Raw genomic sequence first — 15943 nt, forward strand, 5'->3', positions numbered from 1 at the left:
GTGGTAGAGGGTAAGGGGTGAGCGAGTAGGGATGGGGATAGGAGACAGGCAGGTGAGTGACAGAGGGGGGGTGAGAGAAACATTGAGAGAGAGAGGGAGGATGGAATGAGAGGAGGTAGGTAAGCGAGCGGGGCAAGTTGTTGATTGAGAGAGGGAAGTATTTGAGGTGAGTGAGGAAAGATAAGACAGATGTGTGTGTGTGTGTGGGGGGGGGGGGGGGGGGGGGGTCGCGTAGGAGTGTCGGGGCGAGGGTGGAGGTCGAAGAGCGGTGGGGGTTGGCTTGGATGCAACCTCATCGGATGCAACCTCGTCCACATCATGGAAGTACTTAAGTTAAATAAAAACATTCAATGCATCCGTGCAATTTGAATAGTAACTTTGTCACGCGCTGTATTCTGTATTCTGACATCATGAAGATTTCACTGAAAGGCAGACAATGTATACTTTGTATGTAATCTCACATTAATACTCAAATGACATGCTAAACTCTTAAAACGTTGCTCAACCACACTTCCAGATACTGTGTCATGCCTAGGCACGCACATGTCACTTCTCTCTATTGTTTTATTATAATGAAAATCGGTTATCTTAAATCGAGCCGTTCAACAATTTAAGTTCACGCACTGGGCAAGATCCGAACTCCAACGCATGGCCGGGCGCTGTAAGTGGAAAAGTGAGATTCCCTGCCTACAACTGAGGATCAGAAGGTCAGAGTCGTGTGCAGCTCTGTCCAGCCAGCCACTGCCGGACAGTTCCAGATTAATCAGTGGCTAAGATAAGACTATCTTTATAAGGGATATATTCAAAGCAATGAAGATCTCACCTCAGAAGTCTGATAAATTATATCTGAGCAAATGTTCTACCTTCATCACTTCGGACTTTCAACATTTTTCTAACATTTTGCTGATATGTCATGTTAAAACTGAAACAAAATCACTCGGTCACGAAATATAGATAAGCATACACCGTATAATCTGAAGAGTGATGATGAAGATAGCTCACACATAGTATGGACTGTCTTCACATCCTTTGGCCGGTGCGGTGCGGTGCGGTGCGGTGCAGAGCGGTGCGGTGCGGTGTGGTGTGGTGCGATGCGGGGCGGGGCGGGGCGGTGATGTGCGGTGAGGTGCGATGCGATGAGGGGCGGGGCGGTGAGGTGCGATGCGGGGCGGGGCGGGGCGGGGCGGGGCGGGGCGGGGCGGGGCGGGGCGGGGCGGGGCGGGGCGGTGAGGTGAGGTGCGATGCGGGGCGGGGCGGGGCGGGGCGGGGCGGGGCGGGGCGGGGCGGGGCGGGGCGGGGCGGGGCGGGGCGGGGCGGGGCGGGGCGGTAATGTGAGGTGAGGTGCGATGCGGGGCGGGGCGGGGCGGTAATGTGCGGTGAGGTGCGATGCGGGGCGGGGCGGGGCGGGGCGGGGCGGGGCGGTGTGTATGCGATGCGGGGCGGTGCGGTGCGGGGCGGTGCGGGGCGGTGCGGTGCGGTGCGGTGTGTATGCGATGCGGGGCGGTGCGGTGAGGTGCGATGCGGGGCGGGGCGGTGAGGTGCGATGCGGGGCGGTGCGGTGAGGAGCTGTGCGTTGTGTATGTGGTGTTACCTGGTGTGGTTGTGGGTGTGATGATGTACTTACTCAGCTTTGTAGGAAATGCTTCCTCGCAATATGTTTTGTTAGTATGGAAAAACATAACATTGGTAATTCAAACACGGTGTATGTCCAAACGGCGCAGGCAAGATGGGTGTGGTCGGCCTCCTAATGAATTTGTCCTCTGATTCTTGGCAATAGTCACAACAAAGTAACGACCTCGGAAACATTTATTTATTTTATTGAAATGTGTCTCAATAATTACGTTACATGAATTATACCCGTGGCATATGTAGAACAATGTGACCATGAAATTAATTTCATTGTTTGTTTTTTATAAAAAGTAAAAAGATTTATCGAATCAATTAGCGTTTGGGATGAATTTGTTTACATTCAAAGCATAACGTATGATTCCTTGAGATTCCTTGTTCAATTACAATGGATGGCGGAATGTTAATGATACGTTAATACTAATTCTATTCAATGAACAGTGAATTATATTATCGGATAACACATGACGATCTCGTGTATAAGATCAAGCGTGAGTGGTCTTAGCAGGGTTCCCTAACGTGGCATCCCATATTTTCATGTCCTTGAACTTCATATCAACGGACGTGCCGGCCATATTGGATTGCCTTTGGTTGACCGGAATGCCAAACATGGCTTCCCCGAGATCTTCACTCAGTTGCGCCAGTTTTTCGGGTTCCCGGAAGTGGGTGACAGCCTGCGCCATTGCACGTGCCCGAGGGGGAGGATTGGAGCTCTTGAATATTCCTGATCCCACGAACACACCGTCGACCCCCAGCTGCATCAGTAACGACACATCAGCCGGAGTAGCTGCAACATATATCCATTATAGTGAGTGAGTATTGCTTTACGCCGCCTTTAGTAATATTCCAGCAATATCACGGTGGGGGAGACAGGAAATGGACTTCACACATTGTACCCATGTCGGGAATCGATCCCGGGACTTCAGCGTGACGAGCGAACGCTTTAACCACTAGGACTGTACTCTCATTGGAGTCGTGTCACGGTCAAGACATACCGGCTGTATCACGATGTACACACTCGGAGTCACAATCAGGACACGTTTGTTATAGCATGATGGTCAGTCGGAACACACCACATCTATGATTACGTACTTACAATCAGACACACACAATAGGGGCAGATCGGGTGCGTGGTAACTAACATACATTCAGAGTCTTGTCGACCCGTGAAAATCAGGTGTAGAATAGGTCTTCAGCAACCCATGCTGGCCGTACACGGCGACTATGCTTGTCGTAAGAGGCGACTAATGTGATCGGATGGTCGGGCTCGCTGACTTGGTTGATGCATGTCATCGATCCCAATTGCGTGGATTGTCTGGTCCAGATTCGATTATTTACAGACCGCCGTCATATAGCTGTAATATTGCTGAGTGCGGCGTTTAACAAACAAACAAACAGAGTCTATACTATGTACTCACCAAGCCCCCCTGCTGCAAAGTTGACAACCGGAAGTCGTCCCAGTTCCGCTGTTTTCTTAAGAAGATCATAGGGAACTCGAAGTTCTTTGGCATATGCGAAGAGTTCTGTGGAGTCGAGGGCCTGGGCTATCTTGACCTGTTTGTTGATAGTTCGGGCATGTCGTACCGCCTCCGACACGTCGCCTAGACAACACCAATGTTCCAGAATAGGTCAAAGATAATACATGCTGAATCAGTCATTCATCAATGTTACAATTTAACACAATAATGATCTAGGAAATGTTAATGGCCCGAGGAGCCCAAATTCGCTGTGCAAAGGTGCGTCTCTTAGGGTCAGGGGTCACCAGTTTCGCCGCAATAATCCTTAGTCTGTCAGCATCATAAACGTGATAGTGGAGTTCACCAAAGACACTTAGGAATTTCTGTCTACATGAACCGAATACATCGCAATATAACGGAAATGCGGTTAGAGAGAGACGTTAAACTCACCTCACTCACTTATTTACTCACTCACTCACTCACTCACTCATTCGTACCTGTCCCAGCCTCCCCCTTGGTCCTGATCATTGCAGCACCCTCAGAGATCCTCCTCAATGCCTCCCCCAGATCCCTGGCCCCGCACACAAAGGGGACCTTGAATGGGTGTTTGTCAATGTGGTTTTCTTCGTCAGCTGGCGTCAGAACTTTAATAAGAGACCTCAATACTGTACAATCGTACGTTTACATATTAATAAGTATTTAAGTTATAAATGAAGAACCTCATATTATATATATTCAATTTAATTCTTTATTGTATGAAAGGCCACCGGCCCATATACAACGGAGTTACATGACATATTTTATAAGATACAAAGTCAAAGTATCAATTCACTTCGTAACAAAAACGCATGATGTATGTACAAAGCCAGTTGATTTTGTGTTAGAAGATCCTTGCAGAACAGTAGTGAAGACAATGTTATAGCATTAAAATGAGATAAAGACCACTGCCGTAAGTACTTGTTTCTTAGATTTTCGTATGTAGGGCAAATAAACATAAAAAGGTATTCATCTTCGACAACAATGTCACAGAATGGGCATAACCTTAGGGATTTCTCAATAGATTTCTCAAAGTCTAAAACGAATAATGATGTTACGAAAATTCCTGTACCGTAAGTTTGAAAAATAAGATTCTGGCTCAAGCAATGACTTGAATTGGCGATAAGTATCATATCTTGAACTTTCGTAAATATCTGAATGCCATTTCTGATGAAACATACATGGTACGCATGCGAAAGTACTTAATGAAAACATTTGCATTACCAATTGTCTGGGACAGCGAAATGAAACCAAAGCCATATGTAAGAAGCAATGTACGAATACAAGAAAGCCCTGCGTTCTTTCTATGACTATCGAGGTGTACAATCATGTTGTAGGCTTTCTTAGGTAAACGGTGTTCAGGCATTATTAAATATCATTATTTTACCCCAATACTTCAAGCAACGAGTGTAAGATATAATGTACAATGGGATTCTCCCGCATTCTCCATAAACCATATTACTTGGTGTTGACATACCAACATTCCAAAACATTTTACAAGCGAGGAGATGAACCTTTTCAATTGTATAGAACTCTTTACAACCCCATATCTCAGACCCATATAGTAAACTAGGTTGTATTTGAGAATCAAATACTTTAAAATACATTTTTGGTAAAATAACTCCAAGCTTAGACATAACAGAGTGGACTTGTAACAGAGCTTTCTTTGCTCTGTTTGTGAGATTATACACAGACCCCTGAAGAATTGCTTATGCTCTGAAATTTTCAGGAAGTTACCATTTTGGTGTAACTGTTTGTTTGTTTGTTTGTTTGTTTGTTTGTTTGTTTGTTTGTTTGTTTTCAACTCCGCACTCAACGTTATTCCAGCTTTATGATAAATATAGAGCCTGTACCCAACAATCCAGTGATTAAAATCATAAGAATCCTTCTACGCAATTGAGCTACGATGACATGCATCAACCAAGTCAGCGAGCGTGATCACCCGATACCGCTTACGACAAGCATAGTCGCCTGTAAGCATGGGTTGCTGAAGACCTATTCTAACCCGGATCTTCCCGGGGCGTATGACTCATGGTCGGGTATGGATGCATTATGGATACAGTCTTCTCCAGTATAGTCACCTTCCGACTCGTCAATCATGTCCACACCCAGCGACTCCAGGATCTGTGCCTCGGCAAAGTGGCCAATTCGGGTTTTGGCCATGACGGGAATAGTCACGGCGGCGATAATCCCTTTAATTATCTGTGAACATACCGGGAAAATCAAGCAATATACCTTTTATTATCTGTGAACATACAGGGTGAATCAAGCATTATCCCTTTAACTATCTGTGAACATACCGGGAGAATAAAGCATTATCCCTTTAATTATCTGTGAACATAACGGGAGAATCAACCATTATCCCTTTAATAATCTGTGAACATACCGGGAGAATCAAGCATTATCCCTTTAATTATCTGTGAACATACCGGGATAATCCAGCATTATCCCTTTCAATATATGTGAACATACTGGGAGATTCAAGCATTGTTCCTTTAATTATCTGTGAACATACCGGGAGAATCAAGCATTGTCCCTTTAACTATCTGTGAACATACCGGGAGAATCAAGCATTATCCCTTTAATTATCTGTCAACATACCGGGAGAATGAAGCATTACCGCTTTAATTATCTGTGAACATACCAGAATAATCAAGCATTGTCCCTTTAACTATCTGTGAACATACCGGGAGAATCAAGCAGATAACGTGGATCCAAGCTGGAGTTGTTTTCGACTTTGTCATTATATGAATAAGGTGTGAGAAAAAATCGCAAATACACATATGTGCGTGTGATCTAACCTTGGGATCGGTCATTCGAGCAACACCACCTTGGCGGCGAATATCGGCCGGAACTCGTTCTAAAGCCATCACTGCGCATGCCTGGAATATGGAATGTTGATATACAACTTCGAACTGTTTACGAACGTGAGAGTAATTTAACAAAACTTATTAATTATTAAAGTGTAGGTGGGTTTCTCGTTTTAAATGTATGCTATCTGGGGGTTTTATACGCACCCCCGCTTCCTCTGCAATCCTGGCTTCTTCCGGTGTAGTAACGTCCATGATGATCCCGCCCTTCGCCATCTGGGCCATACCGGCCTTCACCTTGAATGTGCCTGAAGGTCAAGGTTATCAGGTTCGTCAGGAAGGGAAACTCTTTGCAAACTCAATGTAACTTTACTAAAACAGCTGCCAAAATGCAAATTTCAAAAAGAACTTATCATTAGAATAATCAAGTTGGTATTCTGTGACTTAAAAACCTGAATTTTGCGTCTTTGTTGTAACGCCGATCTCATATGATTTTCACCGAAATATAATTTCTTCGACACCAAATATTGATAATTAAACAAATTCGCATCAAACCAAGTCAATACGCGTCAAATGTATCAAAAGTTATTAAACGTGAATAGCATATTGAATTGACAGTAAGGGGCCCATTCTTATCAAACCTGTCTGCGACGATGTTTTTGCAGCATTGTCGACAACGAGGTTGGTGACGTTGATGCCGGAACCTGCAACGTCAATCAGATACGTTGTTTGAATTTGTAAATCTGTATTAATTTCGTTTTCCAAGTCAGTAAGCGTCGAGTCTGGACAAATCAGTGATTAAAAGTATATCACGGCGCTTCAGTTGGATGTGGAAGAAAGCCTAAGAGATGGAGGTTTTTAGACTTTTAACACGTTGGTGACAAAACTAGCAGCATCACCAGGACATGTCTGGGATTCGAACCCACGATCATAGGTTTCTGGCACGCCAAAGGGACGCAACTCCGCACAATAGAATCAAGCCTCGGAAGTTAAAAAAATCATCTTCAAGACAGTGTTGACATATTTAATATGAAAAGGCGCTCAGTGAGGTGATGTGAGGTGAAATTGGGTTTAACATCGCGTCTAAGATTATTGCACTTATATAGCGACGTGCATGCACGTGTGTGTGTGTGTGTGGCTGCTTGTACTAGTCCGGACTGATGCCGATTTATAGTGCTAGCACACTGAGATACCATGCCGCAGTTTAACATAAATACCCCACTCAGACACAGTATACTGACTCCGAGCCGACCAGTCCTTGTTTTAGCCCCTGAATGCCGAGCGCCAGACAGGGTAACAACACGTACCATCTTTTAACGTCTTTTGGTATGACGCGGCCGGGGATCGAACCCCGGAGCAGAAGTTCGGGGGTTTTAGCCCCTGCCGCGTCATACCAAAAGACGTTAAAGATTATACTTGTTGTTACCCTGCCTGGCGTTCGGCACCAACGGGCTAAAACAAGGACTGATCGGCTCGAAGTCAGTATACTGTGAGAGAGGCAGTGAGTGAGTTAAACTGCGGCATGGTATCTCAGTGGACTTGCACTATAAAATCGGCGTTAATCCGCAGTAGTACAAACAGCCACACGCGTATATACACGTCGCTATATAACTGCAAAAATCTTGAATGAGACCTTAAACCCCATTTCACCATCACATCAAACAGTAAAATGTAAATATTATATCCCATGCATAACATAACAGTAACTTACCGTTTACAAGTGTCGCCATCTTTGGTGTTGATTGTTCTGGAAGCGTGAAAGGGTTCTGGGTCAATGTGTGGCGAATACTGAACGTGACATGAATATGACCAGCACGTGTGTGTCTCGAGCTCGTGGTTCAAAGTTCACAAAACACCATTGGTGTGCTTTGTGCGATCATAACAGTTCCTTGTAAGGACAGCGAGATATGTGAAGGTAAGTTTAAAATAGTTCTGTGTTATATGGTTAGTTCAAAACAACGAATGTCCTAATTTCGAAAATACGAATGTCCAGCAATTCATCGCATGGCGTTGAATGCCAATGAATGTCGTTGTTTTTTGGGGTTTTTTGCTGTTGAACGCCGCGCTGAGCAATATTCCAACTATATGACGGCAGTCTGTAAATTATTTAATATGACCACCCGATCGCTTAAGTCGCCTCTTACGACAAGCATGGTTTGATGAAGACCAATTCTAACCCGGATCTTCACGGGTGAATTGCGATGTAAAAGTGTCTATTATGTAACTGTTGGAACATAACGCCGTATACAAGTAAAAACAATCAAAGCGAATATGAGGTCTGTGTGTTAATGAAATGAGTAAACAGGGGTTGTACATAACTACAACACAATTGAGTGAATGATGAAACGTGTTTGTTTTCTCATGAAAATGAAAACAATACAAATTTATGTTCTTGCATAATAAATTCGGTAAAAGTACCGGTAATAATTTCATATTTGTTTAAGTTGACATATAGTGGAAAGATGTTACCTCTATCACTCTGAATTCGACATGCCGTGACAATATACTCTTATCAGAGGGTTACACAAAGTACGGGATCGAGGTTACCAGTTGTCGGGCTTCCAAACGTGTGGAAGCCTCGGTGGCTGTGTGAGTTAGGTCGCTGTTTTTGTGTTATGGCGATTAGGTGCTCTACTCTGTGAATCACACACACACACACACACACACACACACACACTCTCTCTCTCTCTCTCTATCTCTCTCTCTCTCTCTCTCTCTCTCTTCCCCCTTCCCCCAACCCAATTACTAGAATTTTTAATTTACTTGTAATCCTAAATACAGCATGTTATATTTGATTACTTTCTAAAAGACAGTGTCAATTCAGACGAACTGGTGTTTCAACAGGTTGAAACAAACTTGCTATGACTATACATTCTGCAACCCAATCCCCCTTTTAAAGGTACATACCCGACCAGAATATTTAAAGGTCCTCACCTTGTTGAAGTAACGTCCCTGGTCCAGAGGGTGTAGTTGATGGAGGGTGGTCGTGTTACACTGATACCCGACGCTCCTTCTGGGTCCGTATTTACAAGAGTCGATCACGTGACCTATTACATCAGCTTATCATTCTGTATCGTGACCGCTCGGAATATTCTATTCAACGGCCCCCTTGTGATTAGGCGCTGATAAAGTATGCAAACACCCTCGTCAATACAAACGTGAGATCACACGTCACCCTCCCTTGCAAACATAGATATTAGTGTTTTATCGCTATAACTTTTGACATGATAAGGTAAGTTTTTTCATGGATATCGGATACCGATGTTTTAACGTTGCACCAGATAGTTGCAAGTGTGTCAGGTCAAAGTGAAAGAGGTCAGAATTATTTCATTAGAAAAGCATGACTCGCCCTTCAGACGAATGATTTGCTTCAGCAGCGCCTGAAGATCCAGTGATGTAAGTGCAAGAAAACGTTCGCTCTCTTTAACCAGTTTATAATACTCGTATAACTATCCAACATTCATGATTCTCAAAGAAAGATGTTGACGATCGATATGTTTTAATTCAACTATCAAATACATTACCGGACAGAAGTAAGTATACACCCATGATTGTGGCTAAAAATGAAACAAACAAGAGTGAGTGAGTGAGTATGGTTTTACGCCGCTTTTAGCAATATTCCAGCAATATCACGGCGGGGGACACCAGAAATGGGCTTCACACATTGTACCCATGTCGGGAATCGAACCCGGGTCTTCGGCGTGACGAGCGAACGCTTTAACCACTGGGCTACCCGACCGCCCCAAACAAACAAGAAATGGTTATTCGATGGTGATGTATTTGAGGTTTATAGTCGAGTTTCCAAGGACTGGACACGGGTAAGTAATACGTGTATCATAGACTAAATTTGAACTGTTTCGGTGACTGTTTTTAGCTAAGCAATGTCTTGATTCCGTGTGTAATGTTCAAGTGTATACATTCTTTTGCAAGGCAATTGTTTTATTAAGATTTACGTTTGCATCTGCAAAATGTGTATGGCGTTATGTGGAAAATCACTGAATAGCTCATTTGCAAGACTGATAATGGGTTACTAGATTAGATGATGAGTCCTTCAGCTACATTGTATATGGCAGCATCGTCACTCTTACACCATTAATGTCTCCACCACACTAAATCTAAACAAACCGGTCGCCATTGCTCAACCAAAGTTACCTCCTTTGTCCGTAGCAAACGGGAGTAATTAAATACCGTATTCGACGTAATAAGCGCCCATGGCGATATTTGCTAATATGTTGGCTAGTGAACAATCTAAATTAGCACCCTTTCCGATTGATCAATGTACACAAGACTTATTCATTCGCGTATTATACCCACTCGTGTGTTATATGCACCCTTAATTATAGGCAATTATATTCTAGAAAAATATATCTGTCGTATATAAACATTTTAGGCTGTAAGCATAAATCACGAAATGTATCTTTCAACTCGTTTTTTTTTCACCAAAATAATTTTCAAATAAGAGCCCCCCCGAATACGGTAATGATAGTTACATTAAAACTGCTTGTGGTTCTAATCAATGCGACCGACAGTCTAACAATATAAGACGAGTCGCAACTTTTGGAAGTGCTGATATTGTCACGTGACGTTCTTATAGCCAAGTTTATATTTTCCACTTAAACGCAAGTTTTCAAGCATATGTTTTGATTATTAGGATTTCGCAGTGATATGCACTGTGTCGTAAATATGTTTAGATGATGGGAATGGTTTAAGTGGTTTTAGGCTATAGGGGAACAGCTCATTTGATATGTTTAGACCCTATACGGGTTTAAATAGAACACAGTATATGTGTTTCCCGTTTAGGATTAAAACACATTTCTAAACATGTTTAGATTTAAACTTGCCTTGTGTGTTTACATTTTAAACATGTTGGCATCCAGTGATTATGCCAGACTATAACAATATAGTTGTCGAAGTTGCAATTGCAGTCCTTAATTCCACTGTATGTGTATCGCTCTCGGTGTGATAAATATGTGTCGTTTACATAACAATAATCTCAATGGGAGAGGGCGTTCTAAGTTGTGATAACTTGTACCCAATCCTTTTCATGAGAATAAAATATGTTTAAACTAAACTAACAATAATCCTTATTGTTGTATAAACGCTGGATCCGTTAATCATGTTACACAAGCAATGCGCGGGTGGTTTCATAAGCACCCTTTATACAGTTTCATAAGGGTATGTATCTTATCTATCAGCGATAAAGAATTACATCATCAACCGATGAGATAGTATGTAGTTCACGGAATAAGGACAGCAAGGTGACGGGGATGACAAAGTAAACTGATATAAGTGCTAGGTGGTAAGTTGAGTCAGTGAGTATTGTTTTACGACGCTTTTAGCAATATTCCAGCAATATCACGGCGGGGGACACCAGAAATGGGCTTCACACATTGTACCCATGTCGGGAATCGAACCCGGGTCTTCGGCGTGACGAGCGAACGCTTTAACTACTAGGCTACCCGACCACCCAGGTGGTAAGTTGAACAAGAGACGATGTAAAGTCGCGAACACCTGGTGTCATCACTTTATCGTAGTGATTTATAAACACATCCTTACTGAATACTGAAAATCTTGAAATTAACGCGTGCGTGAATTAAATGAGAGAAATGCGAATGGTCTTTGCTCGCATAAATTGACTTCATATTTATGTCTCAAAATGACTATCAATGATAAGACGGCCCCGCTGCGCACTTTAGATAGCGGAAATACCAACTTCAATGTAAACACAAACACGTTACTATTTAGTATTTAAAATCGTACAGGTGATTTGAGATTTCTTTTCTTTTCTTTTGATTATGGAAACGGTTGGGTCGCTTTTGTTGTTTTTGCAAGAGATTAGGATGCCGTAAAATACGGTGTATAAACAGTGAAGAATAGTGTAATTATCTTCCTGGATCATTCTATATTGGAAGTGAGGGAGTCGCATCTTACGCATCTTCCCAAGGCAATTGTGTCCACGTGACTTTGATACAGAAGCTAGTGGACGCTCTTGCCTCGGGAAGATGCGTCCAACGGTGCTTTAAACACTTCTCCAGTTGTATCACGATGTCAACTCAGTGTGAGAGGTAACAATGTGAAGGTGACACACGTCAAGCATAAACGTACACTACTGCATGGTGAACCCTTCGAACACGTTCTGACTTGTGTAAGGGATACAAATCTGCATAGCGAATTGTGAATCAGGTCAAGGGTCAAACCGTGCGCCCGTATGAGTAAATGAACTAAAATATACTTAGGTTAAAAAGCATTACAACGGAAACTGGTTGATCGGAATAGGGTTAACCTTACACAGCATACAGTTTATTCACATTGAGACACTGTGACCCATAGCCAGTTGTGGCTATCAAGTTCTCGTCCGTCTTGTGCACACACGCATACATGTTTGTCCTACCCTAAAATAACTCCTGCATATACTGATAGCCCTCCCCAAAATGTAGGTTAGTATTAAATTACGCATCCTACCCTATAGTTATTTAACATGAGTTATTGCTCTTTAAATCGATCAAAGTTGGACTTGCAAAACTCAATCTGAACTTCACTGTGTCTTGCAAAACAATCTAAACCTCTTTGTGTCTGCATTCATGAGAACTTCTATGAAGTAATATTTTTTTTGTTTAACGCCACACACAACAATATTCCAGCTATATGACGGCGGTGTGTAAATACTCGAGTCTGGATCAGACAATCCAGTGATTGATATCATGAGCATCGACCCACGCAAATGGGATAGGATGACAGGCTTCAACCAAGTCAGCGAGCCCGACCACCCGATCCATTTAGTCGCCTCTTACGACAAGCATAGTCGCCTTTTACGGCAAGCATGGGTTGCTGAAGACCTATTCTAACACGATATTCGAGTGAGTGAGTGAGGGGTTTAACGTAGCTTTGAACACTATTCCAGTTATATCAAGGTGTGTCAGCTTAATGTTGGAGGAAAGTCTGAAGTGATGCAGGTCTCTAACTGACGTCCACCACTTTGGTGAAACAAACTAGTACGTATATGGTGGTGACAAACCTAGAAACAGAATCGGAATTCGAACCCATAATCACAGGTTTCTGGTGTTTCCAAGGGACACAACTGTACAGCGAATTGCGGCGCTTTAGGTCAACCGTGCCCCCACACGTAATTGGAGTCACACTTTATTACATTAAGATGCGTCATGTTTCCAATATGCATTTAGCAGTTATATAAATCAAACACTATGACCACTAAAGAAAAATATAGTTTCTAATTTTCTCTTTCAGATAACTTCGTCATCTGCAAAAATATTTCCATCTTTCCAAAATGGAAACATTAAAAGTTGGAATCCTTGAGATCCAAGGCGCATTCCTCGAGCATAAGATATCCCTTCTGGCTGCTGCTAAGGAACTATCAGATGACGTCACAGTTGACGTCATCGGTGTCCGGAATGTGTCACACATTACGTCAGACATGGTTGGCTTGATTATTCCCGGAGGTGAAAGCACAGCCATAAGTTTATTTCTGAGAAGAAACGACATGGAGCAGCCCTTGAAGGATTGGGTTAAGGACAAGCATCACGTGACTTGGGGAACATGCGCAGGGATGATTCTTTTGTCCAAGGTTACGGAGAACCAAAAGAAGGGAGGTCAATATTCGGTGAGTATGAGCAAACTGATGAAACAGATACCTTTGCTTTTTTGGTCTCTTTTAATGTATTCTAACACGCCAGCGGTGGTATATCATACTGATGAGGAACTGTCACTTATCCTGTATATCTTTTAGGCAGTTAAAAAAATTATCACGAGGTTGTTCTTTCAAAACTGACTATTTAGCGAGGGTTAATAACTTCACTCTCACTCACTCACTCACTCACTCACTCACTCACTCACTCACTCACCCACCCACTCACTCACTCACTCACTCACTCATCCACCCACCAACCCACCCATCCACTCACTCACTCACTCACGCACTCACTCACAGCTGGGTTGCCCTGCGAATCTGACCCGGCGAATGGCATGGTGTGTGAAAAATGTTTGTGAAGAATGAGACTCTCTTCATTTAAACGCATGCATCATTTGGAATTCTTTAGAGTAGTACTTTCGAAAAGTAATATAGACCATAGTTCCAGGTTACACGTCGAGAAGTACAGAGTGAGTATATTTATTTGAATGAATATGAATTAAAACGACATGAAATAATAGGTAAGGCTATACAATATGTTGAAAAATGTGCTTTAGTGGTTTTGAGGAAGCGTTTTTATGGTACTTAAACATGAGCAAGTCTTTGAACCGAGCTGATTTTCTTACACGTACACAAGGCAGTACAAACATTTGGTAAACATTATTTGGGGCCACCAGCTTGCATTATGGTTAATATTTCTTTTGAAGATGTAACAAATGTCCCCTTTCCCTCATTTTAACTGTTGTTTTGTACTAGATCATCCCCACAAGTACACGATCGTCTAAGGGGCACGGGTGGACCAATCGTCTAAGGCGCCGCGATTCGCTGTGCAGAGTTGCGTCCCTTGGGCACGTCAGAAACCTATGATTGTGGGATCGAATTCCGGTTCGCCCCGATTGTGTTTCTCGCGCTCGTGGGTTTCACCGAAGTGGTAAACGTCTGAGACCTGCATCACTTCGGGCTTTCCTCCCACATTAAGCTGACACGACGTGATATAACTGGAATTTAAACCCAACTCACTCTTTCACCCCATAATCGTCTAGCGCAAGAAACCGAAATGGCTACTTGTCAACCATGTGAACATGTCTGGTTACGTTCTTACCAATATTTCATAGTTTTCCGTAACCATAACGTTTCCAGTGGGCCAAAACTCCTACCTAGTCCTTTTCAGTATATCAATACGTTCCCTAGATCTCGTCATGTAATGTTATATAATATCTTTATTCAGTTGGAGGCTCTTGACGTAGTGGTATCACGAAACTACTTCGGGAGACAAGTCAACAGCTTCGAAGGAGATCTGAACATCACTGACCCGGAACTACTTTCAATGCAAACCGGAAACGAACCATTTCGTAGTGTATTCATACGAGCTCCTGCTATCAGCAGGACAACTGACCCGAGTGTTAAGATCCTGGCCAGTGCGTCTACCGAAGACAAACCAGAAGCAGCTATTGTGGGTTGTCGTCAGGGGAATATTCTTGCAACGGCATTTCATCCGGAACTTACCGAAGACACCCGATGGCATCTATATTTTCTTCGAATGATTCAACGTAGATGACTGCAGATGAGAAGACGAACGCTACTTCTTGTTATGTGAAGTCCTCGTCAACCAAATACCGTGCAGGATAATGTATAATACTATGTTTGCCTGTATATGTAAATTTAGCCCTTTGATGGAATTCTGCAGGTGCAGGTACTGCATTGAATTGGATATTCAGTATGACATACAGATATGTTACACCAAATATTATTTTTCAATTCGAAATCAAAGCATTTCGTTTCCTAGATATTGTAAAACTGTGGTTCTAATGTTTCATGAATAAAGTTCAAAATCCAGTGAATTTCTGTCAAAGTACATTGTAGTTTTCCTCCAAATAGCCACCGATGTGATATTTTATTACGAAAACTTCATAACCGTCGAGTCAATTGGGGCAGCGTGATTGGATAATTGCATAATCATGTACCGATGGCGTTAAGCGTTGGTCATCTGTTTTGCAATTGGTTTTCTTGATCCAGGCTCGATCTGTACAGGCCCACGTGGTATAGCTGGAACATTGGGGCCTATGACGTCGAACGACTTTCACTCAGTGAAAGCTGAGCTAAAAGGCTCTTGCGCACTGACAGGTCCCCATTGGGCAAATGCGCTTCATGGAAAAAGAACGTGTGCCTTGAGAAGGATAAATAACTCATGTTATAAAGTTACTCTAGCACGAACAGGGTATTTCAGCGATCTTATCTTCATATTTGATAGCGCCATCTGTTAGTCAAGGCTGTTCACGTCCCCTTCCGATATATGTACATGGGTCGCCATAATGTAGCTGGAATGTTACTGAATTCCGCCGTCATGTAGCTGGAATGCTACTGAATCC

The 15943-nt window shown here is 42.9% G+C and overlaps 1 protein-coding gene across 1 annotated transcript; it reads left to right on the forward strand.

Moving 5' to 3' along the window:
* Positions 1-13116: 13116 nt before the first annotated feature.
* On the forward strand, positions 13117-15370 carry LOC139461957 (pyridoxal 5'-phosphate synthase subunit PdxT-like). The gene is made up of 2 exons (XM_071243446.1): positions 13117-13547; positions 14803-15370. Exons 1-2 carry the CDS (start codon positions 13215-13217, stop codon positions 15130-15132), a joined length of 663 nt encoding a protein of 220 aa, XP_071099547.1. The 5' UTR covers positions 13117-13214; the 3' UTR covers positions 15133-15370.
* The last annotated feature ends 573 nt before the right edge of the window (positions 15371-15943 follow it).

The sequence above is a fragment of the Haliotis cracherodii genome, unplaced genomic scaffold, assembly GCF_022045235.1.
Source record: "Haliotis cracherodii isolate W230 unplaced genomic scaffold, xgHalCrac1.p SCAF_15, whole genome shotgun sequence".
In the NCBI taxonomy this organism is placed as follows: domain Eukaryota; kingdom Metazoa; phylum Mollusca; class Gastropoda; order Lepetellida; family Haliotidae; genus Haliotis; species Haliotis cracherodii.